The sequence below is a fragment of the Lissotriton helveticus genome, chromosome 6 (genome assembly GCF_964261635.1).
Source record: "Lissotriton helveticus chromosome 6, aLisHel1.1, whole genome shotgun sequence".
In the NCBI taxonomy this organism is placed as follows: domain Eukaryota; kingdom Metazoa; phylum Chordata; class Amphibia; order Caudata; family Salamandridae; genus Lissotriton; species Lissotriton helveticus.
The window spans coordinates 1716052569-1716074788 of record NC_136067.1 but is presented as its reverse complement, the minus strand read 5'-3'; the positions used below and the strand labels follow the sequence as shown (position 1 = coordinate 1716074788).

General features: G+C 42.6%; 1 protein-coding gene across 1 annotated transcript in view; it reads right to left on the bottom strand.

Moving 5' to 3' along the window:
- The window catches only part of PCSK2 (proprotein convertase subtilisin/kexin type 2), an 850498-nt gene extending 828642 nt beyond the window's left edge, over nucleotides 1–21856 (bottom strand). Inside the window, exon 1 of the mRNA XM_078649584.1 lies at nucleotides 21500–21856. Coding sequence (XP_078505710.1) covers nucleotides 21500–21679 — 180 coding nt within the window. The 5' untranslated portion in view covers nucleotides 21680–21856. The remainder of the gene's footprint in view (nucleotides 1–21499) is intronic.
- Nucleotides 21857–22220: the final 364 nt, after the last annotated feature.

The following is a 22220-nucleotide window of genomic DNA, read 5'->3' as shown; positions in this document are numbered from 1 at the left end:
ATCCAAATATTGTTCATTTGTAGGGGATGTTAGCAGAAACACAATAATTACTAGGGTTCGAGTAAAGTCATTTGCCATGTTACAATTTAAAATTAAAAATGGCCACCATGCGTCATGATACGTGTACCATGATGCAAACCTGTGTGTGCGGCAGGACACTTGTGCACATGTCATAACGCATGCTTGTACCCCAGTAGCCACCTTAGAATGTTTTCTTATTGAAAACCCATTCAGAAAGCTGCGAGCAATACATGCCGTACATGCCAATGTGTCTTGATGCATGTGTTTGCATACCAGTGCGGAAAAACATTGACACATCTAAAAGCTCATTTTTCCAAGCTAAGCCCTATAGACGGTGCCAATATTTGTCTATGTGTGGTTTTGTAGCGTACATAATTTGCAAAGACAAAATGTGTTTGCCTTCGTTTTCCTACTTATTACATATTGCCTCCATACTTTATTGAAAACGCCAATATTTTTGGGGGGTGACGGTGTTGGAAGTAAATATCAGACAATGCCTCTTGTGCTTTAAACCCAGGTAGAAAATATTCGATGGGAGAAAAGGGACTGAAAAATGGTGAAAAGATTTGCAACATTGGCACTACTCCTCACTAGGAGACACATAGCCATACACTGGCTCTCCTCATTGCCCCCAGACTTTAATCCTGGAGGGCAGACCTGTAGGACTGGGCTGTGGTGGATGAACGTAGATGCTAGGTGAGAATAGATAAGAATGCTGACTGGGACCTGGGAGTGTGGGAGGACATAATCACTGGGCTAGTAGACCCCATACATACCAAAATATAATATAATGTTGGATACCCATATTGATGATTCATCAGAGGATTAAAATGCAAATGCAGAAGGAGAAGATGGAATGGGAAGACCGATAGGGTACAAGTGGAAGGTTGATTTGAAACATTGGCCATGAATGGAAACGGAAAGACTTGTGTACTCTGTGTTGTGATTGTGGTTGTGATTGTAATTTGATGATTCATTGTCTGAGATTAAAGACATACACCTTGTCCACACAACAAGATATAACTTTAGATTACTAAGTACAATGAAGTGCCCTGATATCGGGATTCGGTTCTTCAGTAAGCTATACTTTTGAAATGATGTTCTACTACAAAAAGACTCATACCATGCTGCATGTTCTGCCCCCAGTCTTCTGCCTTGAGGGGTACCACGTGTGTGTGCCTGGAATCCTGTCCAAAGTTTTTCTCAGTCTGGCTGCCCATCCTATTGGGTGGTCTGAATAAATATATGGGCATCAAATGCCCAGGGACATAATCCTTCGATATCTCATGACAAGAGAACATGCATCTGCAACAGCAACCAGAGCAACTTCACCAGCGGAGGCTTTACCTCCTGGTAAAAAGCTTTCAGGAAAGTGGAGCAGCTTGTACAGAAAATACACAATCACTGTGGAGACTGTACGTTTTTGTCAACCAGGGTTAATTTCACAAAAAAAGGCACAACGGCACAGAGAGAAAGCATTGTACAGAAAACCAAAGCTGCAAAACCACAGTCATTGAAAGTGAGCACTGTGAAGACCACAGTGAAAACTGACTCTTCTGTTAATAAATGGCACTAGCAATGATTACTAGTGCTTCACAGTGAGTCAAAAGAGTTTTAGAATTTTCGTATAAACTATAGTGTTTAATAGTGTTATTAGAAATAAATGTAAAAAGTGAAGCTCAAGGAGGGGGGTGGGGGAAATCTGTAGTGAAGGGAGTGAAGCAAGAGTGCATGGAGGGCACCTCAGGCAGGAGAAGTGTACAAGGAAACACATACATGGAGTTCAATAGTAAATAAAAAACAGTCCTCTAAACTATGGAGAGGAGAAATACTAGTCATCCAACACGGAGAGGCTGAAATGCTCCTCGGTGGGACAAACACAAGCATAATGCAGGGAGTCATCAACTGAAGAGCAGACAACTTAGATGGACTAGCCATACAATCATGAATAAGATGCCAGTCCAATTTGGGAAATTAGAGTAAAATGTAATCAACAAATTGACACCATAACATTTCAATGAGGAGAACTGGATAAATGAATTTTAGAAGATTTAAGGAAAAATAGAGCCACCAAGTACCGATGATAATCTTTAGTCCCTGTAGACCAGACATAGGTGTGTTTTCGGGCCAGCAACACAAGAACATGGGTCGGATACACCAGCCAGGTGATCCTGGTTGGAGATAATCCATTGGGACTTAGGGGCATATTACCAAGCAATAGCGATAATTATCGCTATTGCTTGGTTAGAGACAAAAATTTACCGCTAAGCTGCGGCGATTTTTATCGCAAATAAACCTTGGTATTACCAAGGTTTATCGCAAATGCGATAAAAATCGGACGCAATGCATGAATATCGCTGAAAAGTCAGCGATATTCATGCATTATCGAGCTAATGCTCTTAGCCATGTTATCCACCTCCCATTGGATAACATGGCTAAGAACTGCTCAGGGGCAGGTGTTAGCTTTTGGAGATATTCGCGCTTAGCGCGAATACCTCCATAAGTTGGTAATAGGAGATAGCGATGTTAGCGACTGTTTCCAGTCGCTAACATCTTGGCACGTCCACTTTGCATGTCATTAGTGATAAATATCACTGACATGCAAAGTGGGGCCCAAGATGGTCGCTATCTCCTACTAGCTGTCGCTAACTGGTGTTAGCGACAGCTAGGTAATAGGGAGATAATTTTATCTCCGATTTCTTGGCTTTTAAAGCCAAAAAAGCGGAGATAAACCCCCTTGATAATATGCACCTTAGTCTCTGAATTTGAAGCTGAAATCCTCCAGCAGGGCAACATTGCAGATTATATCAAGGGAAGTCTTCTCTTAGTTGGCTAGCCCTTGGACTAGGTTCATCTGAAGCCTTTGTTTTTAGAGGGAAAGTCTCTGAAAGGGAAAAGTTCAAATTTCGCACCAGGGGAAGTTCTTACTTTGGTTGGATACTTCTGACTCCATTGCCCAGTTAAGATTTCTACATTCAGACTTAGGGTCACATTTATTAAACTATCATGCAACTCAGGTCCCTAAACAGAGTCACTGCACTGCCTTGCATGAAAGGGAGAGAGCAAAAAATGCTCTACATTTACAAAGATATGGAGCATTTCTGCTCTCTCCTGTCACTGGCGCAATGTGTGCAGCCTAGGCTTGATGCACGCACCCTTGCACCCTTGCCCCATAGTGCAAGCGTGATTGCGTTACAGACAGGATTGTTTTGTGCAGGGAAGAATACCTTCTTCCCCAAAAACAATCGTTAGGGGCATTTTCCTCTGTTTATGTTTGCTGCACAATGCACCACACATCATAAGAAGCAAAGGAACATTTCCACTTGGAACAAAAAAGAACTGCAGAGCAATGCTGCACATACTGGACATGCAATGGGGCACCTCCATGCTGATTTATCTGTACAAGCAGTACGGGAGTATGCATATGCTCAGCTCCTCCCCGGATGGTGTGGCCTTTGCTCCCTCATCACCATTCACACCCAAACCTGGTCATCCCTGGAGAAGATCTGTCAGAGTTGTACCAATATCGCTTTAGAAGAAAGCAACTCTATTGCATCATGCTTGAGAAAAAAACAACTGCTGATTATTTTTGCTGTACTCAGTACAAGGACATTCCAGAAGTATTCAGACTACACAAGTAAATGCAGGAGGGTCTGTACCCTTTATCACAATGCAGATGAAAGCAAACGACCACTGGTTACAATAACCAGGCTGGAGCTACTGAAAATGATAAACAGTCCTGTGCTCGGTCTTAATGCAATCAAGGAAGAACTAAGTGCCATCTGCCTCATGTTGATGCAACGCCATTATTTATTAGACTTATTGACCGCAATGGAGGGAGGGGTGTGTGCCAAGATTGGTGCATCCGGCTGTTCTTTCATCCCAGGCAATGACATGGATAAAGGGATGCTCACGTTTGCCATCCAAACACTGCATTGACTACAAATGGACATGCGTAAGGAGGGAGGTGGCCCACAGCAGGAATGGTATGGAGGCTGGTTTGCCTGGCTTCCTCAGTGGTTTGCGGGACTTTATACGTCATTGCTGCCGTTTCTCATTCTTGTACTGGTTTCCACAATTGGGAGTTTCCTACTGTAAAATCGCAGTCTTCAAAGTGGGTAGAATGCAAATAAATAGAGAAGTTATAATCAAGAAGTGCGGGGTAAATGATGTTGTTGAAAATTCAACTAGAGGCGGGAATGTTAAAATGGGAAACGGCAAATACAATGACCGCCGAACAACGCATCGCCTTTGCAACGTGGGTGGAATAACTAATGCATCTGAACCATGCATTACATTTACAACGCAAGTTGTTACAATGACATGCGTTAGATCAAGCAGCTTTGGACTTGAAATTCCAACGCTTTCCCTACTGCTAAGGTGACTAGAGTTGGAATAGTAAATTATACTATTCCAGAGTCCAGGATCCCAGTAAGGCAAGTTGTTGTGACGACTTGGGTTGTAAATGGAATGCGTGGTTCAGACATATTCATTGTTCTGCCCATGTTGTTAAGGAACACATAGAAAATGAAAACTTGGTTATGTCATACAATCTGTTAATATTGATGTCAATCTACATAACGATACATAACGATACATGTATATTTGAAAATGTGATCAAGTCACTGTTGTCGAAATCTCTGGAGATGACCTCTCCATCAACCCCGAGTAAGAAATACATGGTCAGACAGGCCCTGCGACCTACGCCTGAGGCTACTGATTAAAAGGTCACAGGTGGAGTGGCACATAACAAGCCAAACAAACACACAAGCAGTTAAAATCACAGATTAGTCCCACAGATAGGCAGCAACACCACAATGGTACTAGGAGATAGGCCTCAATAAAGCACATATGGCCACATGGGTGTGCATGTTTCCAAAACAATATAGTTAGATGTCACATAAAGTTAGGAACACAAAGCCAATCAGAGCACTACACACACAGTACACGCCCCGATCACTCGCTCCTCAAACCGAACATCCGAACACTTCACTCACGGCCCATCATTGTGTCTACACAAGGTCGAGACCCACCTGCATTCAACATCAAGTGGCCTGATTTACACCCCATGACAGGGGTTCGCAATCCTTTCTCTAAAATAAGAGATCTAAATTGTTTTATGACACTACAAAGACTGTATATAATGGCACGAATAACAAATGCATGTTAAGACAGTCCTCAGACCCATTTCTGTAAATGTTTTCTGGCTGAAGCGTTTAATTAAACCAACTGTTCCTGTTTTGCCAAACGCCTCTTGCCTTTTTTTCGAGGTAAATTCTCATTACAGCAACACTTCATGCAACCTGATACATTTTCTATAGCTCCGTTAATGTACTGTCTCAACATTGCCTACCCTATGTATGTCTTTTCCCCTCATCTACAAAAATACACCATTATAGGCTTTTCATCCGTTCATTATTTCCATCATGCTAGTTTCTCTGTAGAACATGGCCTCTTTCATAAATACTTTCATGCATCTTTCAGCCTGAGAGCATTATGTAAAGTAAGTGCAAATCTGCCAATTATCAACCTGATCTGATCAAGATGGTTGCAAATGACATATTTCTAACAGTAATTGCTATATTTTTTAACAGCAAGCATCCTGTCAGTGCTTTAGAATCAACAGAAATCAGCCTGTATCTAGTAAGACTTATAACAGGAAAACCGTTTGCTGCTTTGCGAAAATGTGAGCCTCGATTTCTCAGAGAGCTTGTGAGGGGTATTACACAAGACTGCTGCTTGCACAGAGTAAATGATTCGTCCTTTCCTTGCGCTACTGGGGCCTAAGATTACCTGGGGTCTGTTGGGGCAAGACTACTGGTAACAGAAGGAATCTCTGGGCCATCATTGTACAAAATGTTATGGCAGACCCTTATAGACTTGAACTATATTCGCCTCGTCATTGGAAACCATTCAAGAGCTGCACGCGCTGACATAATATGTATGTACTTCCTGTCAGTCGTCACGTGCCATGATGATGTCTTTTGATCTGTTGAAAATTAGTAATTAAACAGAGAGGCATGAGCCTATGAAGGGAATTTCCATAGTCGAGCTATGACACTATTGGCTTTTGGGGTTATTTAAAGCTGATTCTTGAAAGAAGGCACTTATACACTCCAGCACGAATGGCACTTGCACAGAGAGGTCTCGAGCGGTGTACCCTAATAGATCAGGACTAATGATGGGCAGTAATGTGTTCAACTTACAACTGTTTTGCATGGTGTCTTCCTGGATAAGACTGCCTGTGGAAAAGAGTCAGTGATCTTCGCATACAAGGCACAGGTGTTAAAATGTGCTTAAATACCATTTGTGTTTGGTTTGACCTTAGCGTGTGTCACTAGGTGCCCCAATTAGAATTATTTCCTAATTTACCCCATGGTAGTGGTACATGCTAGTGACACAGCATTGACCAGAGGAGTTCCCCTTGAATAAATCCGGCGCCTCTAACAGCTGGTGCAGTACAGGAAGACCTCATTCACTCAGGCCAAGACAGCTCTTCCTACAACTTCCCAGGCTCTCCAAACACAATGAGCCTGTCAATGCCAAAGTTCAGTCTCAAGCAACTGAGACACTTAACATGAATGTAGACACGCAGATTGTGTTTGGCAGGCAGCTCCCTCCATCAAAGGCTTCCAATAAGGGAAAGGATCTCCTTTAAGCTCTCTGTTTCTGCCATAGAGTTCTGATCTTAAGAGGTCCCTGTTATTTATTTCCCCTGATTTAACCACATCAGCCCAATCGCTGCAAAAGGTCCTCTGATGCTGCTTTGGCTGTGGTGCCCAGGATAGCTAGAGTGCGCCTTTGAGGGAGCTTTTTCAGCTATCTTGCCAGTAAACTTTGGAGTTTTTCGTACAATTCTAAGACGAAATTCCTCTAGGTAGAATCCTTTGTAGCCACTTTTTTGTGTGGAATCCTGGCGCGGGGACACTCCCTTGGAGTAACCATGGCGCTCTACATATTGTCTACTACTACATGTCTGCTTTATTTCCGCATGCATGAAGAAGCAAAAGGAAAAGGACAAGACCAGCATGCCCAGAGGTTGATGATATATGTTGATGGGTGAGAGTGAGGAGCTCATTGAGGTCACATCTGGAATCATAGGTCCGGAGAGAAGAATGCAGTAAATCTTCAGGTGGAAAATAGGCCTCATTTTGATATTGGTGGACAAGATAGCCTGTCACAAGCATGGCGGATGTCCCGTTTACCGTACTCCAAGTGCTTTGCATCCTGTGGCCCTTGTAATATGGCAGGCGGTATATTTAATTTATGGTGGAGTATCCCATCTGCCAAACTCTAAATAAGACCAGTAGGTTTCAATTCAATGACTAGTTTGTAAAACTAAATGCCATGTGATCTTGCAAACAAATTGAGAGTCTCTGAACATTGGGTGCAATTTTTATCCAAACTCTTATCATTTGATAAAAAGCTTTTTTTGTATGTTTTTGTGTTGCTAATTTACAGATACATGAGTCAGTTCAAAAAGCATTTTCCATGAGTAGATGTGATTTAGTCTTGACGCCAGAGTAAGAGGTAAATCACAACTCCTCACAGTAACTTCATTGGAATTAGACCCACAAACACCACCAACATAAAATATTTCATGTCATGTCCTTATTTTTTCATTAATCAATCTCTGAACCTGCTGAGCACTGATAGTACTAAACATTGTACTAAACAGTGCCTCCCTGCAGAGCGCAAGGCGCACTGAGGGCCTGGTGAACATATTTGTTTCTGTGGGTAGTTGTGCCTTACTCCAGGGTAATTCTAATGTGCTCAAATATTTATATGAATAAGACATAGATACACATTTCAAGAATCAGAAAACTTTATTTTCTATGAGTCAGCATAACTAACACCTGGTAGTTCATGAGTAAATTGTAACTGCGACTGAAGTAAAACACACCTACTCAAAGAAAATGCCCTGGAACCAGGCAGGAAAATTCAGGAGAAATTCACCATTAAGAGTGGAGTAAACGGGGGCGTGGCTTAGCGCCCGAGACGGATGGACGCACCGGGGTAAAGCTCCGTCTTCACCGGAGATTTATGGCGGTTCCAGCCCTCATTTTTCAACATGCTCCGCAGCGAACGACTACGGAACACTCCGGGCATCCATAGGAACACATGTTGACGCCGAGTTCCTCGTCCTCGCCCAGCAGCTCCAGTCTTGCTCCGGTCGCGGCTCTGCTACAGCCGCGACCGCCATTTTGATTCTTCAGACGGCGCTCGCCTGAGGAGCGCGTCTGCTACGCATATTGCCTCTTGCAGCGGGCGCATTTTCGAAAATGGCATAAACCTGCAGGGAATGAAGGCGACCCATAACAATTTCTACAGGTGACTTTATTTTACTTTTGGAATCGTCTTTTTCCTTTTTTATTTGAATTATAGCTCTCTCCTCAGCTTTGGCGGCCATTTTAGGCTTTCTACTAAATCAGCCTGTGTACTGCCTCTAATATCAACTTGGTATTGCTCAGCCTTCGCACGCCTGTTTCCCATTTCTATCTGGCTCATCTTGGATTTCACATTACCTCCTCCTACTACTGACTTTGCTGGTTTTTCCTCGCACCTGTAGTGCTCATCTGGTTTATACATTACTGGGGATTACCCCTACCTGTTACTTCCATGGCGGAGGGTCCTGGCAAAACCTCTAAACGCAACTTTGTCAAAAACTCAAAACTATTTACTGCGTTGGCTCAATTAGAAGCCTCTGCAGGTTCCTCTAGTTGCGAACCATCTCTCACCATGGACGCTCTTCCTCAACCAGGTGCGAAAACCACTCCTAAGAGATTGAAACACAACCCTCCATCTCCCCCAAAGTCACCGTCAGCCATTTCCATGGAGCTTCTCCTTGAGGAAATACGAGCACTGCGTCCCTTTATGGAGGAGACAAATTCAAAGCTGCAAACTCTAACTGACAACTGGTCATTAATGGATACTAGGGTCTCCATGGTGGAAAAGACTGTGTCATCTCTTCAGGAAGCCGCTACCAAGACGGTCCACATGGATACGCGAATCTCAACCCTCCAGAAGCAGGTGGAGGACCTTGAAAATAGGAATAGACGCAACAACCTACGTCTTTACGGCCTGAAGGAAGGTTGCGAGGGGAATGATGCCATTGCCTTTTTTAAGTCCTTCTTACCCAAGCTTCTGCATCTTCCTGACGGCACCTCTCTTAACATACAGCGCGCACACAGGCTTGGTCGAGCTCCTTCCATTACTTCCCCTGAGACGAAGCCTAGAGGTGTAATAATGTACTTTCTCGAATATACAGATCTGCTGAAGGTTCTTTTTGCGGCTAAAGCTATACCTCATCTTAAATGGTCGGATTCCACCTTGTTTATTGCCCAGGATTACGCCAAAGCTACTGCCTCCCGACGCAAAGCATTTCTTGATATGAGAGCAGAATTGCGTTCCATTGGGGCCAGATATGGACTTTTTCACCCTTGTTTATTCAAAGTCACTCATAACAACAAGACCATGACTTTTGAAGATCCTCTTCGGCTCCGCAGTTTCCTGAATTCCTGTGGTCCAGCTGACATGGAATTCTCTGGGCCCTCCTCTTCATTTCCACCTTGACTTTGTTACTAATATTTCTTGATTTTCCTGATATTCATGGTTCTCTGTTGCTTACATGACGTTGTGTTCTTTTTTCCACAGGTTCCTCAGCTATTGCATAATTTACCCGTTATTCGCCCATGCTGGCTTATTACTTGTTCTTCAAATATTTAATCTTACGTTTTCCCCTGTTACTTAGTCGTTTGCATGTTCTAATCTCGTTGTTTTTCTTTTTTCTCACAGATTATTTCCCTGTGTTCCGTCATATCTCTCCGGTGGGACGTCCCGTGGCCCCGTCTGCCTGTCCTCCGTTGGTTGGCCTTTCCTCCCTCCTCTCGTCTCCACTCTTCCCCTTCTGTTTCCTGCCCTTTGAACATACCCATCCCCCATCATTTTTTGTAAGTACTGCCCTCCGTTCTCTTTTTCTATTGCTGACATGATCCCTATTGTTCCGCATGTTTTCGTCTTGATTGTTTCCTTGTTATTGCTGGTTCTTATGAGGTCACTATTTCTTGGATCGCTCTTGATCTGCTTTTTATTTTTACTACTAGTTTCTCCTATTGTCAGTCACCTGTTTCTCTTTTTTTTTGGCTCTTTTCTGCATTTTTCTTCCACTTCTTCTCTTCTCCCTTCTTCCTTAAATTGTTATATGCTAGCCCTCTTCTTTTTAACTCCATGCTTTTCTTCTCTAATACCTTTCTCTACTACCTTTTTCCTATTTTTTATCTTCTTGGCATATCCATGTCTCTGGTATTTTCTTATCCCTCCCATTCTTTTTCTGTCTTCTCTTACCATTTTACTTCGGGCACCCTTTCTATTTCCTTTGCATCCCTTTTCAGGTTATTTCTTCACAGCATCTTTCACTTACCTTATATCGATTTCTATCTCTACTGCTTTCTCTCTCGCCCACTTTCATATTATTTTCCTAATACGATTTTCTTCTCTTCTCACAAAGTTTTTCTTCTTCATGCTATTCCCTATCAGTGTTTCTCTGGCTATTTTCTTTTTCGTACTTTCTTATTTTTCTTTCTTTTCTAGTTTCTCCCTTCTCGAATTTTATGAGGCTTTCTTCCATTTCCTGTCTACATTCTCCCTTTTTACTAGTTCTTGATGTCAGTACGCATTGTTTCTTGGAACGTTAAAGGTTTAAATTCGCCCATAAAGAGGCAAAAGATACTTTCTCATTTAGCTAAATTCAATGTAGACATTGCCTTTTTACAAGAAACCCATTTATCTGACAGTGAGGCTGCTAAGCTCCAAAGAGGTTGGGTGGGAAAGGTTTTTTCAGCTCCTGGTGATGGCAAAAGAAATGGTGTTGTTTTGTTAATTCGGAAATCTTTTACTCACTCAGTGTTGCACTCTGACTCTGACCCTGATGGCAGATGGTTATTTGTCAAGCTCTCCTCTAAAGGTGTCCCTTTTTCTCTGCTCAATGTCTATGCCCCTGCAGGTGGGAGTCCCACTTTCTGGAGTGCGTTTGCCTCTCGTATTACTGACTGTATTGATGATAATTTCATTTTAGCAGGCGATTGTAACCTACCATTGGACCCCTTCTTGGATAGACATTCCAAATCTCTTTTTGTTCCTAATAAATCCCACAAGCTTTTTACTCACGCCATCTCCCAACATAAATTAATTGATGCCTGGCGATTATGTCACCCAACCGATAAAGAATTTACGTTCTATTCCCCGGTCCATCATTCTCAATCCCGCATTGATTATATCTTTCTCTCCCATCATCTCTCCCAATCCCTCACCCAAGCTGAGATTGGCCCCATTGTATTCTCTGATCACGCCCCAGTCCTAATCAACATTGACTTTTTACCTAAATCCATTGGTCCTAAAAGATGGCGATTCAACAATACCCTCCTTCTTGATCCCAAATTTACCGCCACCTTTATTGAGTTTACTACCGAATTTTTTGTTATTAACGATACCCCCTCCTTACCCACTCACACTGTATGGGACGCTTACAAAGCTGCAGCCAGAGACTTTATCCTCAGACATGTTTCGGCAAAACGTAAACTTGCTCGTCAGCGTACCACTGATCTTTTATCTCAGATCAAAACCCTAGAGCATTCCTTTTATACCTCTCATACCCAGGAAAGTTTGACAGCTCTTGTTAATGCGAAAATGAACTACAACAAACAGTCTACTGATGATGCTTCACTGTATCTCTTGAAATCCAGTTCGAAATTTTATGGTGGGAAAAATAAGGCGGGGAAAGTACTTGCTAATTATTTGAAAGTCAAACAAAACAAATCGAATATTGAGTCTGTTTTTGATGTTAATTCAATGCTGCAACATAAAGATGCTGATATCCTGGAGGTATTTTCTCGCTTCTATTCTACACTTTACTCTTCCGGCACTCAACCCTCTGATCACTCTATTTCCACTTTCTTTTCCAGCATACACCCTCCTCCCAACTTTCCTGTTGACCTAGCCTCCCTTGAAACTCCCCTTACCATTCGCGAACTACATACTGCACTTCACTCACTTAAGAAAGACAAGGCCCCCGGCCCAGATGGCTTTACCGTCGAATTTTATCAACACTTCGCCACTCTTTTATTGCCCAAACTATTTCACCTTCTTGATTCCTTCAAGACCAGTGGTGCTTCCTTGGGCACTTTTTCAGATGCTTATATCTGCGTTATCCCAAAGGAGGGCAAAGATCCCCAACATTGCAAGAATTACAGACCGATCTCACTTGTCAACATTGACTATAAAATATATGCTAAATCTTTAGCCATCAGATTAAATCCTTTTCTTCCAGATCTCCTTGGCCCTGAACAATAAGGATTTGTTAAGGGCCGCTTCATTTCCGATAACACCAGACTCCTCTTTAATGTTTTATCTAAGTCGTCACGCTTTAATGGTTCCCTAGCCGCAATCGCCTTAGATGCCGAGAAGGCATTCGACAGGGTAGAATGGCCATTCCTCTTCTCCGCATTAAAATGGTTTGGGTTCGGCCCTAATTTTATTTCCCTCATCTCCTTTCTTTACGCAAATCCTAGAGCAGCGGTCTGTGCCAATGGTCTCATTTCCTCATTTTTTGGCCTTGGTAGAGGCGTTCGACAAGGTTGTCCTCTCTCCCCCTTTCTCTTTAATCTTGCCCTAGAACCTTTTTTATCTAAGTTACGCCAAAACCCAAACATTCATGGCTTCCCTCTTGCTCAATCGCAAATTAAATTAGCTGCCTACGCAGATGATATCTTACTTTTCATTTCGAATCCATCTGTATCCATCCCAGCTTTCCTTGCCGAAGTTCATACATATTCCCATCTTTCTGGATATAAACTAAACAGCGATAAATGCGAAATCCTACCTCTCACCAAATTCACCTTTAAACCTGATTTTGCTGCATCTACTTTCAAATGGAGTCCATCCCATATAAAATACCTCGGCTTGCATATTACTTCTTCTGTTTCAGATACTATCTCGTTATGCCTTACTAAATGTACTCAGAAGCTGTCTGACCTCACCTCTAGATGGCATCCCCTATACCTTTCCTGGTGGGGCCGTCTTGACACCATTAAAATGATGCTGTCCCCAATCGTCCTCTATAGCATTTCTAATATACCGGTTTCCATCCCTGCCAAATTTTTTGCTAAAATTAATTCCACCTTATCCTCATTTCTTTGGTCTGGAAAGAAGCCGCGCATGTCCTTATCGCGCCTACGCCTCCCCAAATCAGAGGGCGGAGTTAATTTCCCAAATTTTCCCGCTTATCATAAAGCCTTTCTCCTGAAACAGGCGGCCATCTGGCTTAAAGATCCTATTGACCCTCTTCCTCTTTGGGCTGAACTCGAACGCCTTTCTCTTTCTCCTTTTTCCTTTGCTGAGTATCTCTCCTTTTCCCGCAAACCCCAATTTCTATCCACTCCAATTCACAAATATACTGTGAAACTACTTTTAGCCACTGCTCCTGCTCCTCCCTCCTCCATTACAGAACTTCTCGCCACCACGATTTGGTACAATAACAGCATTCTTATCAAATTGAAACCCTTTTATTGGAAAACTTGGAGGCAGCGAGGTTTAATCTGGGTCTCCCAACTTTTCACTGGATCTGTCTTCACACCTTTTCCAGTTCTTAGTCGACTCTTCTCTCTCCCTTCCTCCTTTGTCCACAAATACATCCTACTCAAGAATGCAGTTATGTCTGCATATGACTCCCTTTCTCATTCTAATTCACCTGCGATTTCTAATACTCCCATTTCTTCTCTACACACCCAATTGCGCTCTAACTCATCAGCGTCCTCCATATATCATTCCTTTCACAATCCTCCATCACCTAGGCCTAAAACCACAGTTGAAGAGCAGTGGGAATCTGATCTCGCTGTCTCCTGGCTCACATCCTTGTGGGATAAAATATGGACTAAGCTTCGCAAGTCCTCCAGGGCTGCCTCTCTCACACAAACACTTTTTTTCCTTTACAATCGACTTCTTTATACGCCATCTCTCCTTCACAAACGATTCCCTTTGACTCCGGATCTCTGCTGGTCTTGCTCCGCCCCTAACGCCACACTTTTTCATATGCTTTTCATGTGTCCTCTCACGCACGCATTCTGGACTAAAGTCTGGAATTAAATCAATTCTATCTTCCAGACCTCTACCCCCTTTTCTATCACTGACATTTTCCTTGGCTCACTTTCCTCTTCCTGGATTGATGTTGAAGCAAATGTTCATATTATTGATTTGTTATTAGCTATTGCGTTTCAGCAAATTACTGTTAACTGGAAAGACTCCAAGGGCATTACTTTTAAAGCCTGGTGGTTCAATGTATGTTATAATCACAGACTGGATACTGCATTTGTTTATCCCATTACCCTAGCCCCGAAAAGACTTGTGCTATGGCTCCCCATCACCCTTTACCTGGATGTTTGTGCCAAACGATCCTTTCATTTACCCCCAATTCAGCAAGAAGTTTCGAAACCCCCTTGAATAACCTTTTGTTCCTTCTTTCTCACTAGTATTTACTTCTCCACATATTTATGCATTGCTTCCCATGTTATATAGCCTCATTGATTGTAATCTTTAAATTTTTAGCCTCATCTCCGTTTTCTTTCCCTTTTTCTTTTTCCCCTCTTCCCTTTCTTTTTCCCCTTTTCCCTATTTTATCTTATGATACTTTTTATGATGTCCTAATTTATTATCCATATTGCTGATGCTGTATTCACTTTGTTTTTTTGTAATACCAATATCTGTTCATCTCAATAAACTTCTACTTGAACTAAAAAAAAAAAAAAGAGTGGAGTAAACCACGTCTACTCAAAGAATAAGCTTTGTGAACTGGACTTTCAATCTTGATGTACTACTCTGGAGTTAAAAAAGGCGACTGCAGTGCTGGAGCTACTTGGCTGTGGAGCACTCTCCCACTTGGTTCACCATACATAACAGATGTATAGACAGCATGGATCTTTTGAATATTGTAATTACAACCAATTGCGTTTGAAATCAGATGCTGGTGTTCTAAATATTTATCTCATGTCATCCCTGAAGACGTTGGCTGGAATATTATTATCCAGAGACAATACAAATGTTGTCTAGTCTGTGGCACAAATTATAACATATATACGATGACTGTGGTTCATGAATAAAGAACACAAGAAGACTTCTCACAAAAGAGTGGGATCTTTTGTGTCGGAGTACTTGGGGATTAACCTTTCTCTGAACATTGCCCTCTTTGAAGAAGATTTGGTGGCTTCTCTTCACTCTTGAGCATCCATTGTTTTTTCTTATATTTGTGTATTAACTGTTTTATTGTTACTTTTTATATTGGGTTGTGTACATGAATTTACTCAGCCACCACTTTTTATACATACTCAGGAGTTAAAGTCAGGTCACCCAGCAAAAGAGCAGTGAACTGTATTGAAGTGGACTTAGAACAAGAGCTACCTTATGCCAGGTCTGAAATGAGATAAATAAATGTTCAGGTAACTATGCTGTCCTTTTAAAGAATGTTCAGCGAGATAGGGGTATTGGCTAGCACTCAAATTGTTGACTCCCTTGGAGATATACCTCCTTGTACATTGGCCGAGGTATTAGCGGCCTTGGCCAAAGTATCACCAAATAAAGCACCCGGTCTGGACAGGATCTACAGTGACCTTTATAGAAATGAACAGGTAGTGTGGGCTCCATACTTGTAGACCCTTTTTAATGCTATCCTTCATGGCATACCAACCCCCTAATCAGGCAGGAGCTGAGATTGTTCCTATTTACAAAAAAGATTCCCCCTTAGAACCAGCAAATTATAGGCCGATAAGCCTCATCGACATAGCGCAGACGATTTTTGCACGAGTTTTATTAGGAAGACTTCAGGAATGGATGGAAGACCTCAATATTTTAACTCCCCTACAAGCAGGCTTTAGACCTAAAACCTCGACCATAGATCAGCTATTTAGACTCCAACTGATCTATTGTAAAAACATAGTATTGGAGGGTGGTAGTCTTTACCTTACATTCGTGGAGCTTAAATCCACATTTGACATGGTAGATCGTGACCAGTTGTGGGGCCTCTTGGTTGACATGGGAGCCCCACCTTACCTTTGTCAACAGCTCAAACGCCTCCACGAGGGAACCTTTGCTAGGGTAAGATTTGGCAAGAATGGGGAATTAAAATTAACAGCTCCCTTCCCCATTGAAAAGGGGGTGAGACAGGGCTGTGTCCTTGCGCCAACCCTTTTTTCACTCTTTCTAAACGGGTTAATCGAGGATCTCCTTGTCGTCAAGCATATTGACTCCCAAAGCCTCGCTAATCGCAGAGTACCTGCCCTAATGTTTGCGGATGACACCCTACTCCTCTCTAAAACACCTATGGGGATGCAGCGTGTCCTAGAGGAGTGTAGCTTGTTTTGTAAGAAGCGGAATTTGGAAGTAAACATAAATAAAACGAAGTATATGGTCTTCCATGCCGATTCTACAAATTGTCCACACCCCAAAATGGATTATAGGCCCTTGGAAAGGGTTCCCATATTCGACTATTTGGGTCTTACCCTAAACGATAAAATGGGGTGGGAACCACAAATTAATAAAGCAAATTTAAAGCTAATCCAGGTCACCCGGGGGATTTTAAAAGTTCATAGGAGCTGCGCCCTAAAGGTTATAAGCCCACCTGTAGAAATCTATAAGGTCCAAGCAAGGGGGGCATCAATGTATGGTGCTGAACTCTGGGGACACCATTCCACTAATGTCCTAACCGTGACAGAAAATAATTTTGGAAAGACAGCTTTTGTGCCTACACAAAAGTACCCCCTTAATACCCTTAAGGATGGACTTGGGTATTAATTCCATTACAGACCTGATTGCCTCTCATCCACTCCTTTACTGGCGACGGTTGTGGAGTATGCCAGAGTTAGGATATTATAGGGAGGAACTAAAAGCTGTTATGTCTGCTATGGGGGTGGGGAATATCCCATGGTTGGCTTTTACTAGGAATGCATTTCGGACTATAGGGAGGGGTGACCTATGGTCGGCACCAGAGGAGACATGCCCAGCCATCTCGAAAAAATCTTTAGCAATTGCCTTGAAAGAACATAGATTGGCACATATTTTGCAGACAGTAGACTCGTCTCGTTTGACTTCTGGGTTTCTGGATGCAAAACACCAGTACAATATGGAGTTGGTCTTGGATTCCATCCTACCACCGGCAGCAAACAAATTGTATCTGCAATTTAGGTACAGGATGTTCCCGCTACATGCATTTACAAACAAGTGGGTCGGCGTTACTAAACAAATTTGTCCTGTTTGCCTAGTGGCGGAAGAAACTGAAATTCATGTGTTATTCTTCTGCTTGGCATATAAAAGGGCCAGGTCTAAATGGGTCATCCAACTTTGCAGAAATCTGGGTATAAGAAACTTTTGAGAATTTTATAGGGTATTAAAATATGACACCCACCCAGTTTTTGTTGTTGCAATCTCCAAATTTGTATTTGCTATGTGGTGCAAACGTAGGTATTTGTTAAAAGACTGATTTGAGAACTAGCAAACCCGTTTCTGCATGATTATCACTGTGATCCTAATTCTGAAAAATTTAGGCTGTGAACTCTTTTAACAGTTTTTGTTTAAATTATATTTTTAACGCTCCCTTTTTTAATCATTTGTATTTGTTATTATTGCTGAAAATGACGCCGGTATTACAGTATTTGTACTCGTTTGCTGCCCCACCGGTGAACAATGCTTCCGGGGGTATGATTATCTGCTTATTGGCTCCTTTTAACCACCTACTGGTTATAATGATAATTGTATTCCCTTCTTTTTATTAGTTTTTAACCAATACGCTATTATATGAACTGTAGAAACTGTTACTTTATATGTGCTTTTATGGCTGTAATAGCCGAAATAGAGTTTTATGATAATGATGACTATGCTGTCCTTTTAAAGAATGTTCACTGGCTCGAGAGGTACCAGGACAGTCGGTCAGATGAACATTAATTTCCTAGTCTTCCTACATTTTGCAAACAATTTCACGTGCAATTACTTGATCATTTTTGACCACTGGAAGTTGGATTCTTATGTAACAATATGTTCAATATTATTTCTGCAAATTGTTGGACATAGGATACGTGCACTAGAGTAACCGTTATCAACCTTTTGGCGTCTGGGGACCCACTCACTTAATCATTACTGGAAACCAGGGACCCCAGCTTTGTCGATGAGTTAAACAGCAAAACAGTACACGAAAAATACAGAAAAAAAACATTCATCAAATAAATCCACAAATGATGACACGTTTTTTTTTAATTTGCGACACATATTAATATAAAAACACATTTTTAATTTTAAAAGAAAGGTTGGAGCTTTTCTAAGTTCAATTGAGGCCACTCATCATCCATACTATATTCTGCTTGATGCACTTACGCTGCTCCCACGCATCATTCTGAGGTTGCTTCTTTAATTTTTAGCCTCCAATTTCAAATTCCATCTCATTAACAATACCTTTTAACATTTTCAATTGTACATTTAGCTTCTTTATTTATATACACTTCATTACCCTGTTAATATTATTTAATTTTCTAAGTAGTCACGGACCACCTGAGGAAGCTTCGTGGACCCCAAGGGGTACCCAGGCCACAGGTTGGGAACCACTGCATGACAGTGCAGAATATTCCGAATTTTCAAGGTAATGTGTTGGTACAAGCAAATTGGTTGCCTGTATTCGCGTCAGATGGAGATGGATTTTACTAAGTGTATTTCCACCTGGCCCCTTCACTGCAGCGATGGAGAAACGTCCCTATATAGGTTATGAAGTCGTGGAAAAAGAATTTGTAGACCATAAATCATCCACTGAGGAGCAAAACTTAAACAATCGTTTAAGGAACTCTATGGGCAGCATTGAATTCCTTATGAAAATGTGTCAGGCACAAATTAATAGGGTGTGCGTGAATTTATGAACCCAGCAGCTTTTCATGACATAATCGTGAGTTCATTGGAAATCTAAATTAATATGTCTTGTGCGAAGCTTGTTATTAAAAATTATAGCCTGGAGGATATTTTTTTATTTCTCGTATCTGGGACTTGAAAGTCTCTCCTGCACCCACGCCTGTGCTCTTTTGGTTTAAAACATGAAATCGATTACAAAAAATTCCTAATAAAGTGTAAACATAAAAAAGCACACTATTAAGCGAAATTAAATAAACACGCATAATGCTCGGATGCTTGCTTTGGGCTCCTGGGGATCAGCTCAGATTGAAAGGAACAGACTAGATCGGGGAGGGCTCCACACTGTATCCATGAGTCTATATTGTATGTTAAGGATACCAACCACTGCTTCACCCCATCACTCCGTCCACCATATCTTCGAACTGTTCCTTATCGAGGTTGGTGACCTTTCCTGTGACTGACCTCTGTGACCTTTCTTTGGACTTGTCCTTTTCTTTGAGACTGACCTTTACATTGAGCAGATCTTTACTGTGAATGACCTTTAGTTCAGTTTGGCTAATTTGATAGTATGTTTCATTAATAGCCAGTTTGGATGCAGTAAACGTTTCAAAGTAAAGTTTAGCCGAAGGAAAGGTCATTATCATTGCTGGTGGCCAGAGCTAAACGATTGAAGTAAAGGGTGCTGACCCTTGGGGTCTGTTTACAAATGAGGGCTTGCAGTGCATGCCATTTTCTTCTAGTCTGCATGTTTTGTGTGTGCGTCCATGGCCTATATATCCTTCTCACGATTCAGGTGTGTCTGCCTGGATTGTACCCACATTATACATCCACGTACATTTACCTTTTGGCCTGTGTAGGTGCAACCTTGCCTGTCACGGTGTACGTTTCCGTACATTTCTGTGCGTTGTGCTTGTTTTGTGGGCTTAGGTGTGAATAGGTGTGTGGATGGTGTGCAAAAAATGTGTGTTGTAGTGTGAGCGCAGAGGTGGCTGATAAGAGCATGAAAGGTCCCGGGCTGATTTCAAGATTACCTACTGGTAAGTCTAACAGCGTCCATATGCGGTTTGCAATCAGCAACACCGTGTAAAAACAGAGATTGAGAGCGTTTATACCACAAAAACTGGTTTGATTTTGTATTTCGCTGCACACCCAGAAACATATGTGTGTTTCACAAGGGAGAGGAAAGTTACTGTTTAGCCACACCACATGCACAGTTAACACTTTCAGTAATGGCATCCCCAGAGAGGTGACACATTGGCCTCTCAGAGCTGGTTTCCTTCTACATGTGGCATTGTTTTCAGAGATCACGCTGTGGTGTGTAGCTACGTGCACTGTGCATTACCATATTCAAACCTGTACACCTAAGGTCTTCACCCTGAAGCCTGTACGCGAGTCAGCCACGCGCCATGCTCTGAATTAGGGCTGTTATCGATCAATTCAAATCAATAAATCGGTACAATTGAATCTGCCCAGAACTGCCACACTTGTTACAGCGGGGCAACCCTGAGAAATTGATACACCTGGGGCTGCTTAATCAACACGAATCTCCAAGGCCGTTTTACTTCAATGTACGTCCAACAAGACATCAATTTCTACATAAGGTGTGACGTGGTAGGCAGTGACTGGTCTATGTCCCTGCAGGCGCGTAAAACAAGCCAAACTACGTTAGCACTATAACACTAAATTAGCATATTTCCAATCCAAAAATTACAAATATTCATACACATATACAACCACGCTTTTTTGTGCTTGGCCACATACTGCAAATGATACTACTCCAAACCATTTAATAAGCCACACATTAAAAAGGCGATGTGGAGATAGACAGAAAGATAGATAAATAGATGGACACGCATGTGGCTAGATAGTTAAGCAGCCGGATAGACAGACAGCTAGCTAGAAAGGAAGATTGCGTTATTGATAGATAGACAGGTAGTCTCGTGGGGGTATAGGGAGGTATCCTTAGATTATGGTTTACTCTGTGACAAAGTAATAAACAAGAACCTCTGTCCATCATGCACTTCCCCTGATGTAATGAATAGCGACGACCTGTGTCATTTCCGGGGTCCCCTCGTCTGTTTTCTCTGGAGTACTACAGGGAAGCCTGAAGGAGAATGGTTCTTGGCAGACTTAAATCAATGACGTATCAACGAAACGGGTACCAAACTTCAGGCATTACCAGTGTTTACCATGGCCACGACTTCTAATGTTGAACAGGAAGTTACTACAAGGAGGGTTGTGTGGACGTATACGCGTTATATAACGAGCAACTTCCATTCATGTGAGTGTACAATCACTATATTACCTGACCTCGAAAACACCGCATGCAAATGGGCGCCTCTAGCATCCGAGCACCACATATTCATCGCTATGCTTTAGATTTTCCTGTTTATTGGATGGATTCCGGTCTGTGCAGGGATACAATTGTTAGCATGCTTTAAACAGACGCATAGCCTGCCCACAACTTACAGAACTAGCTGTAACTAGATGTCAATGGATGTGCAGCTAATGCAGGTATTTCCCATACACATTAAATGCCGGATCTTACCTTCCTGACACCACTAAAGCCATATTCTGCACCAAGCTGCTGAGCCTCTGCCTCTCTCCCTTTGTGCAACTCAACCAAAAAATGATTCGTGAGGACAGCGTCTCCGGCACATGCAAGGACGGCTGCTCCAAGCAGAAGGAAACCGGCGATCCTGCACTCTGGACCGTTTCCTCCCTTCATCTTTCTGTTCTCTGACTGGCGGTGACGAGGACTAGAGGAACAGACAAGATGTGACCGGGCTGGTCAGCTGGCGCTCCGATGCACCGTGGCACTATGTGCTGCCTTCCTCACACATCCCCCGTCTCAGGATGGGAAGCCCGGGGGATGCTGCCTGCCAGTCTATGTGCACGCGAGCGCCCTGGTGCCAATCTGCATCTCCGGCTCCTCCTCATCTATAATTCAGAGGCAGCGAGAAGCGGGCACTCGCTCGGCGATGTCAGGCCGCGCCTCGACCAATCCCCGTCCAGAGATGTGTGGATGCAGAGCAGGGAGGGCTGGAGTGGGGAGACCCTCCCCCGAGTCACACACCCATGCCGGGCTGGTACAGTACTGCACGCCTCGCTGCTACCGCTGCCTCCTGATTCAGCACCCTGGAGAGTTCCTCCATTGCTCAGCCGGCCGAGCGCTGGCAGCCGGGGCTGTTTACAATACATTAGGATGTGAATGCTTGGGCAGGCAACGGGAGAAGGGTTTGCCACGGTAAACGCATCAGTAACGACAA